At 40.9% G+C, this 22,506-nt stretch overlaps 1 protein-coding gene and 1 long non-coding RNA gene across 3 annotated transcripts in view; one reads left to right on the forward strand and one right to left on the reverse strand.

Moving 5' to 3' along the window:
• The first annotated feature begins 247 nt into the window (after positions 1-247).
• The window catches only part of ppp1r1b (protein phosphatase 1, regulatory (inhibitor) subunit 1B), a 25,357-nt gene continuing 3,098 nt past the window's right edge, over positions 248-22,506 (forward strand). Inside the window, exons 1-4 of one of the 2 annotated variants that reach the window (XM_008417086.2) lie at positions 248-688; positions 15,803-15,889; positions 17,589-17,664; positions 18,760-18,894. In XM_008417086.2, coding sequence (XP_008415308.1) covers positions 575-688; positions 15,803-15,889; positions 17,589-17,664; positions 18,760-18,894 — 412 coding nt within the window. In that variant the 5' untranslated portion in view covers positions 248-574. The remainder of the gene's footprint in view (positions 689-15,802; positions 15,890-17,588; positions 17,665-18,759; positions 18,895-22,506) is intronic. The other variant, XM_008417087.2, reaches the window with a different exon arrangement.
• The window catches only part of LOC103469425 (uncharacterized), a 13,098-nt gene continuing 3,780 nt past the window's right edge, over positions 13,189-22,506 (reverse strand). Inside the window, exon 2 of the long non-coding RNA XR_534342.2 lies at positions 13,189-13,705. This is a non-coding gene — a long non-coding RNA (uncharacterized LOC103469425). The remainder of the gene's footprint in view (positions 13,706-22,506) is intronic.

A 22,506-nucleotide genomic window follows, 5' to 3' on the forward strand; every position in this document is an offset into this window, starting at 1 on the left:
CTTCTCTCTCTGTCTCCTCCCCCCCTCTATGCATAAATCTCTCATTCACAAAAAAATTGGGCAGGAGATTTTATACATTAATATATAAAATCAACATATAAAATTCAACTTCATTGTAGCTCCCCCTTCCTCTCTCTTCTCTCCTAGCTCCTATTAATTCTGACCACTCCCTCTCCTGATGTCTCCACCTTTTTTTCAGCTGCTGGCTCCTCCCATCCTGCTCCTCTTACCCACCTACCTCCCTGCAACACAGCCAGATCTGAGGACATGCCTCAGTCACTCTTGCCTCACAGGTTTTAAGCGAGAGCACACAGGCACAGGCAGAATTAAGCATCAAAGTGACAGAGGAGAACAGCAGCAGCGGGAAAGTGGACAGGAGGCAGGAAGCAGTACATGCAGTTGTGCTTTTCTCTCTTTTTTCTTTTTTCTTTAAAGAAAGTCTGACAGTGCAGAGGTGAGGCAGGAGCAAGAGGCTGCCAGGAGTGGGACTACCCAGCTGTGGGAGGTTCCTCCAGAGAGGGTGCAGAGATCTTTTGGCCTCCACTGGGAGTCTGAGCCCCGGGGATCCAGAAACATGGAGCCCTCCATGTCAACCGAGGTCGAGGGAGAGCACAAGGAGAGGAAAAAGATCCAGTTCGCTGTGCCGGCCTCCGCTCCCACCAACCTGGACCCTCGGCAAGTGGAGATGGTGAGCTGTCAGTGCGCAGATTACGTTTTGATCCATGAGGACAGATCAGCGTAAGCTGTTAAATTGTTTTGAGTGTTTAAAAACTAAACCTAAATCCAGCTGCTCTCAGCCTTTTTGAAATATAAAGACGTTTTGTTTTGTTTTTTTTCCACAGAACTGAGTTTTAGACTTTGAGTCTTCCTCTCTGTTGAAAAGCTATGATGACATTTCCCTCCCTTCACTTCCTTACAAGATTAATACTTCGCTGTCTCTTCTTAATTTGACCCCTTTCACAACGTGACATTAACRTGAAAGTCATCGTCCGGCTCCTCTGTGGCAACCCCGCTGACATTTTATCACTTGACTGTCMTGGCTCTTATTTTTCTGTCAAACCTTTTAACCTGTGCTTTTCCAGTAAATCCTTTGACACATGAAAAACAGCACACTTTTTTGTTGTTGTTGTTTGATAGAATGTCTCTGATCTTTGATTCAGCTGTAATGCTTGAGACTTTTATTATAGATCAGGGGTAAGTGGGTCAAAGTGGTATGGAAGATTGAGGCCAATGGCTCACTCCCCCTGAGAGTTTGAAGAAAGACGAGGTGGGATAATAAGTGGGAGATGCGTTTTGTGACAGAAGGKGAGGACGCAACTAGGCGACCTGTGGGTTCATCTGTCTGCGGGGTCGACTCCCTTATCGACTGGCCCTGATTCCCTGTTTGCATAAAAGAGTCTCTTAATGAGCAGGCCCGACCTGTGAGCCCACTCTGTCTTTTGTTTTCATATGCCCGTTTCACACTACGTGTTCTGCACTAAGAAAATTCTCACAMAAAATGCAAAAGGCCTTACAAAAACAGAGCATCTTTGCAACGCCTCATGAGACTTCCACTTCACACATCCATGCACTCTGATCTGTGCCACCGCTTCCAAATAACCACAGGACATCAAGATACCATATGTACCACAGTTTTTCAAAGATGGACTCATTTCCGGACTCTCTTTGCTTAATCTCCGCATGACCGACCACTAATTTCTAGCCTCGCGGATCGGCCCTGGACCCTTTTAAAAGCCGTGTTCAGGTGTGTGCATCTGTTAGGATCCATTCAGTCCGTAACCGCTCCCCTGGATCCCGGTGAATGAATTCAGGTCGCTGCAGCATATTTGCTGTCCGGGGAGTACAGGAAAACAGAAGGGRCATTTAGGAGAGCYTGTGTTTACRCGTGTTTAAAAGCTGATAGCATCTACTTGAGTTTTATGGGATTCTCCAGGGACGTGTGGGTCGGCAGGGAGCGACAGTCAACTCATTTCATTCCCTTCCCCTCCCATTGCAATTACTGTCCCTTACCGGTCCACGTTTCGCTACTGAGTAGCAACTTGTTTCACAACAAGCAGCCCCTCACTGTTCTTTCCGATGGCATTTAAATCCCAAAACCACAATCGACTGAATTGCTCTTGTTACTATAGAGACAGCCGATGCAACTATGTCACAGAACGCTCCCCCGCAGCCGGGATGTAAAAGGTCAGCTTTAATGGACAGTTCTATCTGTTGACGGGGGGGGAAAGCTTGTTTACAACAATGCATTATTTTGGATTTGTTAGGCGTGAACGCTTGGAGAGAGACGCTTCCGTACCTCCCACTCAGTGAGATGTGGGAGAAAGCAACAGCTATTTGCTCTGAGCAAATCATCCTGCCCAAATTCCTGGACGTCTTCTTATTAACACTGAAGCAATCTTATCTCTCTCGACTGACTCATTCAACCAGTCGTCAGATAATATCATTGTTTAAGCTCGCTGTTCATAATTAGAGGTTATCTTACTTGTGTCGACTGGGACTCCCAGAGCAGCCTTGAAGTCCAGATTGGTTTCAATGAAGCCGAGCTGAGCTGCACATTTCTTGGAATAAAATACTTCACAACTTAGTCAAGACGGAGAAAATCGTGTTTAGTGCTATTTTCCCCATCTGTTTGTGGCTGTTTTGTTACTTTTACCTGCATAACCTGATAAAATAAAGTTATATTTGACTAAAATTGTGTGAGGATCTAATAAAACGTAACCAATCCTACCCACCCGTGTTTCAGCACACAGATAGGTCAAGAGTGCAAGAGATTAAAAAGTAGGTGCTTGTTTGCTTTCATGTGACCATCCCATTTTTAATCCATATTGTTTAATATGATGTTTGCCCAACCTTTAAACTGCTATCACTTCAGAACTTCTGGGAAGGCTTTCCACACGGTGTTTTCTGAGTGTTTTTTGAGGGAATTTTTGGCTTTTCCTTTTGAAGTGCATTTCAGAGGTCAGACACTCATGTTGGACAGGAAGACCTGGCTAATTCATCCCAAAGGTGTTCTGCTGGGTTAAGATCTGGGTGCAGAGCAGTCAGTTTCTTCCACTCCAAACTTGCTCTTCTGTGTCTTGTGATGGGAGTTCGTTCTGGCAAGACACTTCACCTGCCTCACCTGCTGGTGGTGTTCAGAGGCCACCAGGCCATCTGACCACCAGCAGGAGCCACTGTGTGGCTGTAGTTCAGCTTTTTGTGTGTTGATCTGGCATGTTTTCCCAATGTGTACACTGGCGTTTAAATCCTTCCGCTGCCCAAATCATGCATGCGAGGCTAACAGGTTAATCTAAATGGCATTTGTGTGTGCGCACACGGCTGTATGTCTTTGTGTGTTAACATGTGGTGGCTGGGCTGATCAGAGATATCTCTGAGGAGTGTTGCGCAAGTTCCCATTTAACAAGAAGTAGTTCTGAGTTCAGTTTAAATAGGTCAACACTAAATAAATTCAACTTCACAGTTTGCAATTCGAACATTCTGAAATAATTAGATGGTCCCAACATTGGCTCTTCCATGTTCTTTCACAGTTTTTGTTGTGAAATAAAGGTTCTGACTCTATGTAATGCAGCAGTTAGCATAGCGATTAAGCATTTTTCCTATAGCTACCAGTAAGAAATACAACAATGCTCCTTAAAGTTACCATTCCATTTAGGAAAGTTGGAGATTTCCAAGGAGCCCCAAGTTTCGATATTCAATATTGACTGTGCACAAATAAAGAGATGTTGGTGTAAACTTTCTTTTCTTTTTTTGACAGTTTGTATTTTTTTTAAACCAGTGGCACACAGCCTCTTCTATGTTGTAAACACACTCCCTGCCAACAGCCGGCTCCCACAAAGAGACATCAGAATGTTGTGATTGTTAGCATAGGAGAGTTCTGTTTATATCATTATGTTTAAAACAAGAGGAGAGTTTTCAATAATGGCTTCCCACAGAGACAGATATGTTGATCACCAGGTGCTTACCGTTGAGGGAAAATGTCATAACTGTTTCCAGCATACTTAAGCTGAAGTTTAAAACAATTTTATTTATTTTTTTATTAATTAAATAGTGTAAATTGCAGTGTAAATAAGCAGAAATTAGCACATAAGCTAATTTAAAGTGCAATTTTATGACAAAGTTAAAGTTTGTTGAGCAGTGAGACATAATTTAAATGCAATGGATGGATGGTAAATACCTCTTAAGCAGATCAATTTAGGCATAAGGGACAAGAAAAATGTGTTATTACATTAAGTCTTGGTTTATTTCTATGCCCAAGCAGAAACACACATGCATGTAGACACAACTTCTGTTTTGCTGTTGTGTTTTTTAACAGTGTCATGCTCACTTGCATAATCCTTATTTTTCAGTGCCATCGTTGGTATCCTGTCTAACATCTGAATTTCTTCTTGAAATCCTCTCAGATGGACAGAATTCATTACATTTAGAGATCAGGAGAAACGTTTTTATTGTCTGGGACGTTATGGATAAAAAAATAAAAAACAAATCCCATTTTTCATCACAAACCCCACTCCAAACATGCTAATACTGCATGCTTATCAAGTGATAAGCATGCAAAGTAATGTGCATAATGGACAGAGATTAGGGTCGTGGCACTGACAATGCTACCTTCATGCGGACATGCCTTTCCTCCTTTGACTCCATCTGGCCTCGTAACTGACATAAAACTCAGAATAAAAGAGAGATTATCAAAGGACAGATAAGGGCATCAAGCTCGTATCACCCCGGATGTTTTATGGAGGCCTAACCGTCCAAGTCCTGCCATAAAATCCCTCATGCCCCTCAGAAAACCGACCACCACCACTTCAAGTATTACGTCACTCTGGGTTAAACATCAATCAGTGACCTTTGATGCGCTGAGTATTTGTGGGTAAACATTATCAGTGTCGGGGACTGTCAACAAGAAGTCCCAGAAAGAACGGCACGCTTCAAGCTGCCATCTTTTCCTACAAGCAGGCTGGCGGGGAATGTCGCCGTAGTGGCCTGACTCAAGTTTGCTCAATGATGCGATCTGTTTTTAATTTATGAGCTGCTATTATTTATGTTCCTGGCGAGTTTTGCTTTGCCCGAAAACAGTTTGTAGATGTTTGTAGTGGCAAAAACTAATTGGCATGAAAGCTAACAAACCACACTTTGTAATTATTATTTGGACGCGATCAATAACTCTCTGTTTTGCTGCGGCTTACATTTGTTTTTGTTCCTTCTAGTTTTTGACAGTTCTGGCATTTTGATTTCTTAATGACTCTGAATTAAGAACATGCCAGTGGCTGATGTGAAACCTTCCTTTCATGTTCTTTTTCCATTTTAATTAAGGAGCCTGGCTTCTGTGAAAGGCAATGTTTGTGTGTTACTTCAATAAGCGTGCCCTCTTCCAGATTTTGACCATTGTCTTGGCTGCTTTGCCCTAAAATGTAAAGTGTAAACAGCTGAGAAACATAAATATTGAGAGAAAGGTCTTCTGATTACACTGTACACAATGAGCTGCAAATCCACCATAATACCCTCTTTTCTTGTGCTTGTGAGAGAACACGACAAAAACCTGACAAGAGGCCTCCAAAGCTGCAGCACGGCCTCTTAGCCTTTGGTCCAATGGCTTGCACTTGGTCTATAGAGGTTTTCCCACTTAGTGCCTAAATTTAGGTCAGATCAAGTTGGGCTGTATTCAGGATGTGAAGAAATAAAAGTAATTCTGTTTTGATTGTGTCTTTTATCGTTAATGGCGCTGAAATCACTTTGCAGTGGAAGTGTTTCTTTTTTCGACCTTTCCCAACAAATAATCACCATATCTGTGATGAAATGAAGAGGATTAGAAACGGGGATAAAAAAAAATGGGGTCGGGGGCATAAGATCTGTAGCTCATCAGGAGCCGACCTGTCACCAGATGCTGTCAGATATCAAGATTTGGAGTCTGACCTGTATCCTTCAGCTGCCTCTGCACAGTCGGGCCCCTTTCTACTGGGGATGCTGAGGCCGATGAGGGCATTTCGAGCAGAGCGCTGACTCGCGACAAACAGGATTGGTCTCAACTCCTGTTTTATCAAGGCTGAGAAGAGAGAATTATGTTATTGCTGCTGTGACTTGTAATCTCTGAAATGCATTGCTGTAATTGGGTCTTTTTTGGCTGTTCCGCTGAGGCGGCATAGGGGTGCTTCAAGTTTAACCCTGACACATGTGGTTTTGTTGACCCATGAGAAAAAGATGGTTGTAATTTAATACTCATGCAATCTTCTCCTTAGCTCAGCCCACTTTCTATGTGATGCAGGCATGCTGATTGACATGACCATGGAGGAATGTTGATTTGGTGTCCCATGAACCATGTGCTGATTTAGCCATATGTTTTGGATTATCATTATCCCAAGGATGGCCCACTTTTAGCTTTCAGGCAGAGACCACCGGATTTTAAGTCATGATGACAGACACTCTAACACGTTTCCAAGGACTTTTGGAAGACAATGTAACTTAGCAGTGGTTGTGAGGTGTTTTTTCAGGCTTTGATTTATGCCAGACCCTCTTGGAGCGTTTGTTTCTTGGGAGGGTTTTGCAGGACTGGGAAGAAAAATTCTATTCTTTTACAGCAGTTTTAAAAATGAGCCAAAAAGCCTGGACTAAGTTAAGCTGTTACAACAAGCCGCCCAGTAAGAGCTATCCAGGGGGTTGTTTTGTACACATTGAGCAAATACAGGTGCACAGTTTACAAAAGCAGAGAGGTAAGATAGTGTGATGTGCTGTTTTGGTTGCACAAATGCCAAGTAAGGTATTGTAAAGGTTTTAAATGACTTATGGTTCATATCTATGTCCAAAAAAACAGACTCTGCTTCCTTCCCTGGTCTCTCTTTGGTCAGTACATTTAAAAKAACCATATATGGTTCTTTTAAATGTAGTTAACTGATGTTTAGTTAACTGATGTAGTTAACTGAAATGTAAAGTGTCAGTTTTCCAAAGCTTCCAGAGCTTTCACACCTTTTTCTCATTCGGTTTTGAAGATTTGGAGCATTAAATAGTAAAATATAAATACAAAATACTCTTTATCTTACATAAAAATGTAGTACTAATTGATTTTGGGTTACTAAAAACAAATTGCTATTGGAGAATTATTCCCCTGCTGTATAAATATACTCAATTTAAAGGGTGATTCCTCTGAACGGAGATCTGCCCATCGTTTGTCTCTATCTGCTCGTCCTTGAAGGGTCACTGGGGGRCTGGTAGCTATCTCCAGTRGTCATTRAGGAAGATGCACACACCCTCGAGAGGTCACTAGTTTTTCTCGGGGCAACACTGACAGACACAGGACAATTAGCAATGAACGCACAAACTCACTCCTAAGAGCAATTTAGAGAGGGCAACTAATGTAACATGCACCTTTTTTTTTTGATCATTGGAAATGACCTGAAAAGAACCCAAGTATGCACTGGGAGAACATGCAAACTGACTGCAGAAAGACGGCAGACCTTGCTAAAAGGCAGCAGTACTAACAACCCTAACCCTATTGAGTTAAATAACTGAGATATTTAAGTCAATGTCTCAGTTAAGTTATGCTACAACAATAAAAGAAAAATATTAAATTTTTAGCCTTTTTATGCATCTCTAGCAGGGTTGCCAGTAATTTCGGCGATAATTCTCGGATGCGTTGCAACCATGAGCAGAAACATTTATTTTATCCTTTTTTTTAATGTGAGTAAATAGATCATTGCAGATGAGTAACTCCAGCTGGTCCGTCTTCTGTTTGCACTGGCAATTGACCTCTGGAACCACACACAGCATCACGACTCAATCTGACTGCATGAACAAGAGGAGCAGAATCACCTCATTGACGGGGGTCACAGCCGTGCTGCTATCTGTGAAATAACTTTGATTGGCACCTCATCTGCTGTGCTCAATGGCCTGCCAGGTGGCTTCCTGTCACTCATCTGCACACGAAGGTTTTGGCAAACCTTTGTTCTAACAGTTTTTTTTGTTGTTTTTTTTTAAACAGTAGGACAAGCAGCACATTACATAAATGCTAGAGGGGGAATCTGGGGACAGAAAAGAGAGTTTGAGTATGATTTCATTCTGCCCACGGTTGCAGCGTAATTATGATACCTATTCGGGAGTCATTGAAGAGCCCCCTCTGGTTGCTATCTGCAGCCCATCTGGTTTTTTTCAGTTGCCCAGAAGTGGGGGCAAAAGGTCGCTGCAAGTGCTCAGTAAATGCTAGGAAGCGACACGCAGCAGCCTCTCTGACTTGGGGGAATTCAATAAAACAATGCGCCTGAATAGGAATGAGTATCTATTGTTTTGGCTGCAACTGGTGGAGAAATGTCCTTGAACTTTGTAAAAAGCAGCTGTAAACTCAACGAGCGCTTGTTACTCAGTGCAACCTTGTTAAAACCGACAGACAGAGATGAATACCCTGTCAGAGTGAAAGTGTCTGACAGGACTGGCCGGACGGACGGTGATTTGTCTGATCGCTGCTCTTTGGGTGTTTACTTAATGGAAATGTTCGATACCAGCTTTGTGTGGAGGGTGGCAGAAGTTCAGCTTAGAGAGAAGCCCAAAGTCTGTCCAATGTTCCAGACCACTCGGGTCTTCTGGTTCTGGTTTGTTCTGCATCCCCAGAACCAGAACCAAACACGGTGAAGCAGCATTCAGCTTTTATGCACCACAAATCTGGATCAAACTTCCAGAAAACTGCAAAACAGCCGACACACTGAGTTCCTTTAAATCTAGACGGAAAACCTCCCTTTTATGGTGGCTTTTGAAACAATCTGATTTGTAACAGAGACACTTGACAAAATCTAATGCTTCAAATTGTTGACTGTGCATTCTATGACTTTGTAATTTTGTGTTTTTGTGATGTAAAGCACTTTGAATTGCTTTGTTGCTGAAAACCATGTGAAAAATACAGAGTAAGCACCCTATCTAAATATGATAAAAATGTTTTTCATATTTTTTTGAACCTCACAAACGGTAACAAAAACAAACATTACATTTAAACATTTTAAGCATTCCTAAACTAGTGAATAAACTAAGGCATGTGATATTACATGCTCTGCAGATCCATGACTACTAAACAGGGCTACTTTCCCACTGTACTGTTTTATTGAATTTGCCAGGCTTTACAGAGAGGACCACATGAGGCCTGGCCATCTCATTTTAAAAAGCTTGCTGGGGGCAGGGTGTGATTCAGAGAAAAAAGGTTGACTTGATGATCTTTTTTTTTTTAATTGAGTTGCTCTTCAGAGTTCAGCCCAGCTAAAGATCACAGCAGTGGAAATGAAATAACACTGCAGGAGAGCACAGTTAGCCGAGAAACGCAAAGAGCTGAAATGGATGACGGACTCGGTGCTCATTAGACTTATCTGATTTCATACAGAGGAAACGTCCAAAGGCTTGATTGTTACATTGATACAAAAATGTAGAGGAAGCTTCAGTTGTAAGCATGTAGTCTAATTATAGTTCAGGTCAGAAGTTTGCATACACTCATCAGACTTCAGGTGTTACATTTGAACCGTCTTTTGTCCATTTTAAGAAAACAAGCAACACTAATGATCTAGAAAGAAATAGTATTAGGTGTGCAAGTTATTTTGGACTTTTTCCTGAATCGCATAAGATCACAATTTTACATGCACATGTAGATACACTTCCTCTAACTTTTGGTTAGATATCCCTTAGCAAGTTGCATATAACTTTATTACTTTTTATTCTGTAATATTCAAAAAGCCTTTGGTATCACTTTAGCTGGATATTTGGTAATTGTTCCAGCAGAATCTATTAAATTACCTGGTTTTTAAGCAGAGTCCACATGTTTTTCCACAGGATTGAAGTCAGAGTGTTGGTGTTAGCCTCTGTTTCTATTCCAAAACCAGCTTTAATGTGTTTTGTATCATCACACCATTGAAATTCAAATATCCAGTTGTTACTAAGTTTATAAAGTTGGACCAAAACGGCCCAATTTTGAGAAAATGGAAATTAGATACAGAGTTCGGGATCAACTTTGTACCAGTATCATATCACCATGGACTGTGATAAAATAACACCTTTAAGCTTGAGTAAAATTTTCAGTAAACTAGCCAAATACCCCAGAGAGAGGTTTTTATCAGATAGGCTAAAAGATTGAGTTTTATGAGAGTGCGTTAGCCAGTAGGCTAACATTGATCCCGTCTTAAATCTGTGGAGGCTTCCTCCATGCTGGACCACAGCGAGCTCTCTTGTGAACTTATTAAAAATATTTCAGACCAAACTGGAGATGTTGAGGCTGGAATTACTCACCCAGAGTCTGTAGTAAATAAATTACGACTACAACAACACAAAGTGACATGTGCTAAGGTTTCTGGTTGTGTCAGACTCATTATTCTGTTGGTGTGATTTCAAAACAACAGTGAGACTTCAAGAGTGAGTGATTATGACAGCAAAGATGACTTTGCTTTTTTTTCTGGGGAGACAACATGATGTGTGCTAGCCTGAGGAAAAGGCAAAAGGACACAGCCCACATGAAAACGTCAACATGATCCACCTGGTGGTGCGCAGGCAACGACTGTTTCATCGTGCTTTTCTTTCACTATCATGTGTACAACTTTTTATAAAAACTACGTCTGAAATCTGCTGATCCCATGAGAGGATAGATATTAGGCAGTGGAGTAACATTTGTTTGGTAGATGATCAAATTTCATCAGATTCTGAATCATTTGTATCTCATCTGTTGGTTTTGTGCTGTGAGCAACACAGCTCAATGGTCAACCTTCACCTGTTTTAGCCAAAGCTTGAATCAGAGGACTGATGGTGGTACATAGCAAAGCTGAAGAAAACAATGACAAAGTCAAAGGTCGTTTTCAGATTTTTATTCAGATTGACTTTGAACTTGTCAGTTTGATTGGCATTTAAGCTCATAAAAGTTGCTTATATTGCCTTATCAACTCATGCAACATCCCAACACAGTGCCAAGACAAACAGATTTGGGATAAAGATGAAGGCAAAGAAGTACAGGAAGTGGAAAAAAAAACTCAAACGAACCCTTTTTGTGTTCCCTTTAACCCGCGGTGATTATATTTTGGCAGTGGTAAAGGTTGTCATGCCAGGGCAGACATGGTGAGGATAAATAGAGATGTTCTAAATTTGTCTGGCTGGCAGTCACAATGTGGCTGCTGCAGGATATGTTAAGACAGCTTTTAAAACRACCTGGGTGAAAATTATCATTATAATCTTCACAAATGAGATTTTATCCTTCCATAGTTTTCAGTCTATCCAGAAATCCAAGAATGGTGCAGTATTACCATTTAAACCACATGTTTTGCTGCAACAAGACAAAAAAAGAGCATAAAATGAAAAAATGGTTAGAAACACTTAATTGAAAAGGGAAAAAAACAGCAAAACATGCAAATGGATCAACTCAGTCAGTCACTGGGTTTTCTCCTAAATATTTTGAAACATTAACATCGTAGCTCTGAGTTGAATAAATAATCTGCTCTCATTGAGGCGCTCTACATATCCTGGTTTTGTTTAACAGAGTCTGCCTGCGGACACACGCTGCAAGCACTAATCAATATTCCACAGATCTATATCTATCCATCAGAACAGATATGGATTCATTCCAGGAGAATGTTGCAAGTACATACATCATCATATGTACTTGACTGATGCCCTGAACGTATCGCAGATTGCTTGATGAGATGACCTGCTGTAATGTAGCGCGATTGGACACAAGGGAGGGAAGCAAACGGGGAAAAGAGATCCGAGTCGTGTTTCGCTCCGCACTGCCTCCGTCGAGGTCACTCTTCCCAGGAGATGCTGGCTGTCGAGCGCCGCTGCAGAGTTTTACAGGCTTTCTGTCTCATCCTGCCGAACCCCCAGAGGCACCTCTGATCTAGTTTATGTCGTTCTACTGCAGCATGCTTTTTATAGGACCGGCTTGAACGTACCAGCTTAGAGAGCCTGGCCTCTGGGGAGTAGACCCAAATCAGCCAATCTGCACCCAGCCTGTTAACCAAGACGGTCCTCTGCCAACACACACGCACAGAGTGCTTGGAAACATGCACTGTCAACGGTGACTCATGACCCCAAAACAGCACTGCCACGGAGCCCTGGCTGCTCAACCTTTTCCCCAATATTAAACTTGACACGTGTGTAAATAATAAAATAATTTTAGGAGTTTCTCATTTGCGGTGTTCTTTTAAAAGTTTGCACAACCCTTGTAAAAAGACTGGTTTTATGTTTTGAACAGTAGGTCATTATAAATCCTTTAAAACCTATTTTTTCCACATTTTAGTGGGACTTATGTCTTGGACAGTTCAACTGAAAAATGCAAGCAAATCTGTTAGGGGTTAATTAAACATTGAAAAAATTGCAGTAACCTAGTTGCATGGATGTGCAGACTTTTAAACTAATACTTTGTTGCAGAACATTTTACTTAAAACGACATTTTAAAGTTAACTCCTGACATCAGCTGCTGTGAATCTGATTAACCTAAAAGAAAGTTCAGATGCATCCTGCAGCTAAAATCACAGACTGCAGGCAGTCAAAATGTTCTTACTGTACAAAAGGGTGCAAAACCTCCACAGTATGACTGATACACAACGACGCAGTCAAGAGTCATTACTAATGGAAAAAGAAATATGGGACAACTCAAAAGCTGGGCATTTCTCCAGCACAGATAAAAATAAATATAATATATAACAATTGTGTCTTAAAGAGCTGCATTCGTTTCCAACAAGTTCCACATGAAATCCTCATTAGCTTTAAATAAACCGAAGCGAGCCATTTGGACGGCATCTTCCCCTTGCCATTGCTTTTATGCAGACCAAAGCTCCTCATGAATCCCAGCGAGATGCTGCTGCCTGGAGGCTTTCACCTGCGGCGCTGCTAAAAGGCCACAGCTGCAGGCCGCCTTGTGAGAGCCTGCTGTAACTGGTACGGAGTCAAAAACATTTCTGCCGGTGGTGCCGGGAAGGGTCGAGAGATTGGGAACAAGGGATTAAGAGATGTAGAGGAGGGAGGGCACGGAGGGATAAAGCATAGCTGGAGTAATCCCACACGCTGCGTCCCAGTGTTGCCGTAGCTGAGGAAGTCACATATGTTACGTAACTCAGGCAGAGCGGGGCGGTTTTAAGGCTGGAAAATTACTAGAGTCACTGAATGTTTATGTCATCCGGCACTGGAGACGTCATCACCAGCACACATCGGTGTGTGCGTGTGTGTATGCTTCCTGTAAAACACAAATGCATCTGTCAACTTTATTATTTCACATAAATGTGCATAAAAGGCTGCTCTCATTTTATATCATTTACGTCAGTTTACAGGAATAGATCAAATGAGGGGAAAACAACCGTGAACGGTGTCGGCTGCAATTACATCAATTTAGAATCAGTCCTACTGTGTGACATTTCATAGGAAAGACTGCATTGACAGTTCAGTTTAGAAACATAACAGTTACAGACATAAGCTTGAAAAATACTACAGCAATCTCTTATTTGTTCATTGTTGTTCAACTCTGTCTGCTTTATGGCTGCTAGTCTTTCGACCCAATACTGCTCCTGGGTAACTCCGAGGTAAACAGCTGTAATTCTAATTCTTGGTCGCGTCAACACTTGGTGTCTACTATCACTTCTCGGGCACCACAGGGGCAGGAAGCAGGTGCTACGCAGGTGTTTTAGCTGCAAGATGCCCCAGGTCTCTACAGCTCTCCAGGAGAGAGGCGGAAGTGTCGGATGAGGCCTTGTATGGATGTGCGCCGACACTGGAGAGGGGAAAATGAAGAAAGATAAGAACAGATGTGTCAGGGCGTAGGGGAAAATAACATGATTGCAGTTACGGCGTGACGCAAAGAAGATGAGGGTAATGTCACTGTCAAGGAATGAAGGATGGAAGTGGATGTAAACAGGATAGAGGAAGCAGAGGATCAAGTGTGATGGAAATGAGGGGAATACGAGGGAGACGGATAGTGTGTGACAACCGGGAGAGACGGGAGAGCTGGAGGTTGCACGATGAGATTAAAGCGCATGTCTGGTGTCACAAACGCGGCTGAAATCCATTGCTGATTACTTTGTTTGGCTGAGTGGGGCAGGGGCGAGTGTCCAGCGCGCTGCTCAAAAAGCCGCTGCTTTGGCAACACACCGCCTAACTGTGATGACGCACCGAATGGGACAGAAGAAAACAAACACGAGCCTCCGTGTGGAGCCATTTTACACAAAACAGAGCCAGGATAGCCCCCTTCCTACAATGCAGTGTGGTGCCATAAACAGCAGCGCATGTCAGTGGCTCGTGTCATTGCCAAGGTTGACTTCTTCCACAGAGGACACTTTCAATAACGCTCTTGTTTCACTTGCCAACTCCACTCACCTTAACTGCTTTTGCTTTCTGAAATTAGATGCTATTAATTCTGCATGCCTTGACAACATCACGTCAAGTAGTAACAGCTGTGAACAGCCATTCTTTTTCAAAAGCACAAAACATGTCTGTAACGTTAGAACACCACTCTGACCTAATCTTATTAAACAAAATAGCTGCTTCCTGCATGCTGACAGAGTTCTGTTAAATATTTGACCCTTTGTAGAAACCAGAAAGTTTGTTAAACCGAGGTATGACTGAACATTTCCAAAGACTGATGTTTGTAAGTCTGGAAATCAAGATTTAAGTAGCTGGCGCCATTCCAAGGTATTTTAAAGCTTTCTGTGGTGATCGCAGTCTGTCTGTAGTTCAGCACCGTAAAGAGCAACTTCTTCTGGCAAAAACTGTAATTTGTAACACTGAAATTCTACCACAAATTAAATTGTGTTGCAATTTCAGCTTTGCTTCTGACCAGCAGTGTCACACTGATAGCACATGTGATAGCATTACTAGTCCTCCTAACAGGAGTGCCAACATATTTTGTCAATCTTTGTTTAAGTCTTAAGAGTAAAACTGCAGGACAGTAAAAAAATTCTGACAACACAGTTTGTCAAAAAGTGTCAATCTGCAGATAGTTTCTTGAAAAAAAACAACAACACATGTTTGGCATTATACATGTATGGTATGTGTCTCATACTACACATGTGGTGACTGGAAATCAAAATAAATAAAATACTGCTATACAATCCGTTTGCAATTGCAGTCAAATTCTCACCTTCATTTAGCTCAGGCACAGACAAAGAGCAKCTCATCTCGCTCTCTCACTATTCCTTATGTTTGAAACTGTAGTTATTTTTGTACTTTTTCAGCATTTTTGCATGTTTCATGCCACATCGTTTTATGCTCACATTGGGAACATTTTGGAGCCACTTAACTCATCTCAATTAATAAACAGATATACTGAGCTAACAATGGAAACGTGTATGAAACAGGGATGCTTATTTGTAAACAGGTTAATTGACCAATTGCCATGAAAAATATTGGTATAAAGAAGTCAGAAAAAGAGCAACAGATGCAGCTGGCGTTCAAATGCTATTGTTTAAGTTAGCTTGTAACCAGTTTTAAGTTTGAGAACCACATGCAAAAATGTTTAATATAAACGCTAAATAAAGAGCTGCAGTCCTGTTAATGTAAACCATGAGTTTAATTCTCATTACCAAGTGTGTTCGTTCGACCAGAAAGATTTAAACGACTGCTCTGCTCCGCTGACTGCAGTGTGTTACCGGGTGCTAAAAGTTGCCGGTTCATCATTCATCAGTGAACTCTGCTAATGAAGTCACAAAGGGCCCAGTGTGTCCTCAGCCAGCATGAGGTGTCAACGCTGTCAACGTATTTTTCCCCATTAGATTAATATGCAGGTGTGCTGAATGTGATTAATAATACAGCATCAGCCACTTTGACTATTCATTTATTCATGGCTGCCCTTTTTGTTTCTGTTTGCTTACAGATCAGACGCAGGAGGCCCACACCTGCCACGCTCTTCAGAGTAGCCGACCAATCTCCAGAGGACGACCAGTCCACTCATCAGGTAAAGGTGAAGTCTCAACCTTATTTTTACTCTTTAAGTGTTTGTGGATTATCCTCTATCCTCCATGTTTTTTTTTCCTCCCATGTCAGTGAGGTGATGTAATCCTTTTGCAATCTAACCGTACTTAATTATGCTGTTTGTTCATCATCAGAAACCAAAGTTGAGTTGTTATTATCTGTTCAAGGAGGAGACAAATGTGGTTAAATATGATTTATATACTGTTTATTTAAAAAAGAAGAGAAACAAACGAAGTCAGAATTGTGAAGAAGCATTTAGAATAGCACTGAAAAAACTGGGAATTTGAAAAACTCTGTAGTAAATTTTGAATTGGGCAGCATGGCAGTCACGAGCCTGCATCAGCTGATTGTATGGGAGTCTGCGGGTCAAGGGAGTGATGTAGTGATGATGTACGATTCGTGTGGTCAGCCAGCCATACAATTTAAATAAGACTGAGTAATAATTTTCAATAAAATGAGTAAGAAGGTAAAATATTTACTTGGCCAAGAACAGAATCAGTGCGCTAAGTTTGTTTTCCATTAAAAAGAACAATAGGGGAGATTTTCTTGATAGATTTCATGGGATCTGCTGACATAGATGATGCATGACACCTCCAGTCGTCCCCCGCTTTATTTTTGAAAACATTAACGCTGTGCAGGATATCAACATCTGTCATTTATMAATCGCCGGAAAGAGGCATTGGTCTTCTTCTTCCATTTCTGAGTATCCGACTGAACATATCCTTGCAACCGAAATGTTTCTACAATGTTTCTTTGTCCAATTTTACAGTCTGTTATGTTGGTTTTATCTTATCTGGGAGCAAAAAAGACACTTAAAGTCAGTTTATTTTGCCCTTATCCATCCAATGCATAATTATGGGTTTTCTGGTGCACAGATTGCTGGCCCACCAAGAGTTGATGTGGCAATCATTCAGCATTCATCTTGCAGATATGCCTGAACCACTACAGCCAGACTTCCTGGTTTTGTTCTATGGTTGGTTGCTGTTGCTGTCATCCATGGATGCATTTGTTGGTAACTGTGCTGTGACGAAAGCCGAAAAAAGTCTGGCAGCGACACTTCATTTGAAAAACCTTGAGTTGATTCAAGTCTCGTTTGTAAATGGTCCAGAAATCACATGTAAAGAGAGGGCTAGAAAATGTCTGAGTGCCAAACAAAGACACATCTTGGTCTTTAGAGAGATGTTCCCCATTTGTTGCCTCCCAGCCACCTCAAATTCAACTATTAATCATTTATAAAATACACTGACAGAACCACATCTCCTAAAAGCAGAGATTACACTTTCTTCCCTATGATTATATGACAAATTACAACAGGACTGAGAAGATACAGCCTCAGTTCAGTCTGAGCCCCAGTGGGAATTGTGACAGTATATTTTGCTTTGGCAATACAGAGATTAGTAGTGTAGCTACAGCGATGTGATGTGTTTATTTGCAGAGAAATTTTCACTTATTGGTGTAGATTTGAATCTCTCACCAGGTTAAAAGGGTATTTAATAACTGCAGGTGAAGAACCAAATTTAACCTGGTTTTAGTAATCAAACATATTATGTCAACAAAAATAACTTTTTTTTAGCTATGCATAATGTAAATACACCCTCCCCCCTAATAGCCGGTGTTGGCTTAAAGGATGTTTTTGGAGAAAGTGAAGGAGAAAATCTGTCTTAATCTTCTTATCCCTTTCTTTACAGTGGGTCGTGGGGGAGAACGGCGTGCTTAAACCAAAACGCGTGAATCAAAATGTGTATCAGCCTCCATCGCTCAAAGGTTTGTACGAAACGGCGTCAATTCTGCAGGTGGTGGTTGAGTGAACCGTGATTTATCCTTATGTTTATATCCTTTTCTGTTTTACCTTGCTTCGCTGCAGGTTTTGTCCTCCTTGCGTTTGTGTTACCTTCTATAACAATAATATTATGCATGAGCAGATGCTGGGAATGCATTGAAATAATGCCTTCCTGGTTTATTTCCAGGCACACGCCTTTGTGATTTGCATGATTCTGAAAGACTCTGCGTTAGAAACACACTGGAAGACAGAGTTTGGGTGTTTATGAGAGGCAGAGAGATACTAGAGAAACAGATTAGAGTGTGACAGCTGCGAGACACTGAGTGTAAGTCTAGGAAAGTCAGGATCATCCAGGATTACAGTCAGTTTTTTATGCAGCTGTGGCACAACCACACTAACATTAAACCGTGCATGATTCCATTTTGTCTTAGCTGCATGTAAGGAAAATAAGCATTTTGCCGCGTTGTCTTCTCCACATGGGACTTTAGCGCATATGTTCCAGTGTGTGTCGAGTGATGATATAGAGTCAGGAAGCCTCGATCCTGCACCAGAAATCTGCCCTTCGTCAGCACAGTGAGGGACACACAAAGCAAACTCAGGAAGATTTTTCGTTGCGTAACCTTTCTTAGTAAAAAAGAAGAAGGAAAAGTGACCTTCCTCAATGCTGTGCTCTGCATTTGAGGGTGTGAAAGAATGCTGGGAAGAGAAGCCAAGGTGACCTAAAGGAAGAGTGAGAAGTAGGCGAGATAATATCATAGGAGATGAGAGAGCGCAGAAATGGAGAATGTTCTGCTAGAGCAAGGGAAGATTTGGAAAAGAGCTAGAAGTGGCAGAAAAAAGAAAAAAAGCTTTGTTATTAAAAAAGGAAAATAAAAAATCAGTGTGGAGTCTTGTTTCTTGGCTATCTGTCTGCCTCTCTGTGCATGTGCTTCCCGCCTGCCTGGCCTGTACTCAGAATCCACTGTGAGGCTAAAAACTGTTGAAGCGTGGTAAAACCAAAACAACATATCCCTCTGTCCCCTTGTCCGTGTCCATGTGTTCGTGTGGCCATCTCCCTGTGTGTCTGTGTCCGTGTGTAGCTGTGCAGAAGATGGCTGAAGCCCAAATGCAGAAACTAGGTGTCTATCCTTTGGAAGACCCTTGTGAAGGGGACGAGCATGAGGACCACTGGGAGGGAGAGGAGGGAGACGAGGCATCTCCCACCAAAGCTGCTGGTGAGAGGGAGACTCTTTGTCGACCGCCTGCAGAACGCAACCACACTGTGACAATGTCAACTCCTAAAGGAGAAAATATACCTTGAGATTCTTTATGCTGCTGGCATTGGAATATATAAGTAAATCATTTTGCTTCGGATTAAACTGATTTTCTGTTATGTTTTGAGAAGTGTGAACTAAAACTGAATATTAGAATGGAATCAAAAGACACTTAAAGTGATATTTTAAGGCTGTGTCCACTTATGCAGCCAGGCTTTTGTAGTATTTTAATTAATTTATTTTTTTTACATTTGTCCTCCACCAAAATAAAATGGTTTGTGCAGACCATTTTATCTCCAATGTTTCTATATACGTAAGTCGGTTTATCAGGTTTGAAGTTATATTTTTACTTGAGCACATTAAACCCTTGAATCTGTTTGCCTTGTGAAATGTAAAATTATATAGCTACTGGAAAATTCCCTTTTGCCATTTTCAGTAATAGTTTTTCAAACACTGACTCACTTTATGTCTTTATTTTTTGTTAGCTAGCCTCCAGAATGTTTTTTTTTTTTTTTGGCTACTTAACATAGTCCTGCAGCTCTATTCTTTCAACACATTTTGATTAGGTTGTCATGGCACCGAATGTGACTCATATTGTTGTAAAATGCAGGAGATGGAAAACAAATGAAAAACGTTTATTTAGAGCTAAGAATAAGATATTATTTAGTAATGAACAAAGTTAACATACGGTTTCATACCAACTATTCTAGGATTTAACCTCAAATTATAAGACCAGGTAGCTATGGCCGACACCTGAACCAAACCAAAGTATGAACTGGTTTGTGGTACCAGAAAGGGTTAATCTTCAGAACAGGTCATGATCAGTCATCCTATTCAAAATTTTCTAAACTGACACGAAATAACACAATATACTCAAGCCTTTTGTAGCTTTTTATAGATTTGCTTTGTTTTAGAATGTAATATTCTATCTTTGTAATCTCTGTTACGTCACAGGGGAACAGTGGCTTTTTGTTCTGAATTATTGCTCTGTCCAGATGACAGACTGTCTCTGTAAATCCCTTTGTGTTGTAAAAGCCTGTTCAGATGGAAAAAAAAACATTTACTGATTGGGATCTTTTTAACATTACATATTACTTTATATTTTCCTAAAGAAATAAAAAAACAAAACAATTTATGTTAGTTAATTTTAAAACCAAGACATCACCTTTAAACACAGATTCAAGGAACGGTTTCTGTTGCTATCTTAATAGTAAATTTATCCTGAAAAGTTAGAAAGGGTATTATTTTGACGTTTAAAAGTCACAGCCTTCACAATGTTTGATCATGAGTTTGGTATCTCAAATCTCTCAAGAAGGTTAACTTTTCTCACTTACTATAAAGTAAACCTTGTTTTTAACTTTGCTTCCAAGGTTATCTTTCCTTGAAGGTTAACCAGTTTTACCAAGAGTACTTATAAGAGACAGATCTTTACACTGACGCACACAAACAAGCCCTATTTCCTTTTCCATTTAAACATTCACACATCACCTTGTTCCAAAACACTTTGTGAGTACAGAGCATTCACGTTTGAGAACACTAAGAAACCAAAACATGCAGATTAATCTCAAAGTCTGTACAGCTGGCACAAGCAAAGAGGCAGGAAGTTTAAGGTTGGGAATATAGACTTCTAAGGGTCACAGGACTTGAGGTGTTCTGTGAAATACACAAAGACGTTTCCAGGAAGGAGATTTCCTTGTCCTGAAAGAGTGACATAACTCCAGTAACCAATGGGAGTCCATGGGAATCAAAAACCCAGATACTGCATTAAACCTACCTAAAGCAGCTGAGATAAGCAATGATGGCCTGTATTGAGGGTTTAATGCTATGCTGAGTCAGATGCGGCCTGATAAGTTTTATACTGCAAAGTATAAACAGCAGCAACCAAGAGGCAGCAGCTTGAAATGGGGTCAAATGACAGTTTGTCATAAATCAGGACATTCAAGCTTCTTGCTAACTCCAGAGGTTAAGAAGTCGTGTTTTATGTTGTCTATTGATTAATATCTAGACTCACTGGCAATTTTATTAGCTACATCTTTCTGGTACTGAAATATAATGGACCTTAGTTCCTGGTGGCATAGATTCAACAAGATGTCCATATTGACATGACTGCATCATGCAGTCACTGCTCTTGACCCACTATTTTCCAAAGGCGCTCTACTGGATTGAGATCTGGTGACTGCGGAGGCCACAGGAGTACAGTAAACTAATTCTCTATGTTCTGGAAGTCAATTTGTGCTGCTTTGAGTTCTGTACCTTGGTGCATTGGCCTGCTGGAAGTGCCCATCACTGAATGGTCACCAATAATACATAGAGAGTCTCAGGGGCTAAAGTGTGCCAAGAAAATACCCCCCATATCATTACAAAGCAGCAGCCTGAACCCTTCATTCAAGGCATGATGCATCAGTGCTTCAATGTTCTTTTTATGTCAGATTCTAACACCACCCTCTAAATGCCACATATGAACTCAAAATCCATTGGAACAAGCACAATATTTCCAATCTGCTAATGGCCGGTTTTTGTTGAACCTGTTTCGATCGTAGCCTCTGTTCCCTGTTCTCAGTTGTCAGGAGCAGCACCGTCTACTTCAAGGTTTGACATGTTGCGCTTTAATCAATAATTTTCCAGTGAGTTATCATTTGAGCTACTTTTGCCTGTCTATTATCTTGAATCAGTCTACCAACTCTCCTCTAACCTTCCCCATCAATGAGGCATTTTCATCTAAGAACTGCTGCTCACTGGATATGTTCTCTTTTCGGGCCTATGTGTAACCAAGAAAAATGATGGTGCCTGAATATTCCTGTAAATCAACAGTTTCCGAAATACCCACCCAATTCCATCTGGTAGCAACAACTATTTGCAGTCATTTAAATTCCTTTCCTTCACCATTCTGATTCAGAGTTTGAAGTTGTCTTCACTGTGTTGTTGTGAATAGATTTACTTTTGGACAGGTCTATTTAATGAAGGTGCTAGTGAATGTGTGTGAATGTGTCAGTGAGACAATCTGAGATTTGTGAGGGCAGTCAGTTAGTTGTGTGGGTAATCTGTAGGGACAAACGACAAGATCTAGGAAGAAGGTCAGTGTTTCCAAAATCTCTTTGTAAAATGAAGTTCTTTCACTGTTTTTCCAACCTAATTTAAAGAAAAACACAAGTTGTGTCTATTAGTATGAAGAACATCTGTTTTCGTTGCAGGACTGTTTGAGCAAAGTTACCTGATTTTTGACGTAAATAATCTTTTTTTAAAATCCCTGCCTAGACTGAGTGTCTTAAAATCACTTGCTAAAGAACAGGGTTATGTAGTGTTGGCCGTCTAAAAGTTAAATCCACTTTTAGTGAATGATGGCTTTCATCTGGAAAGTGAAACCTGTTGAGTTCTTTGACGTATATTTCTTTCTGTAGAAATGAGACTCTTATTTATCATCACCAATTGGCTTCTATTGAGCCAGATCTTTAAGGACTAGCTATGGATCTAAATCTTTGATAGATAGATAGATAGATAGATAGATAGATAGATAGATAGATAGATAGATAGATAGATAGATAGATAGATAGATAGATAGATAGATAGATAGAT

Source organism: Poecilia reticulata, linkage group LG8 (assembly GCF_000633615.1).
Source record: "Poecilia reticulata strain Guanapo linkage group LG8, Guppy_female_1.0+MT, whole genome shotgun sequence".
Lineage (NCBI taxonomy): Eukaryota > Metazoa > Chordata > Actinopteri > Cyprinodontiformes > Poeciliidae > Poecilia > Poecilia reticulata.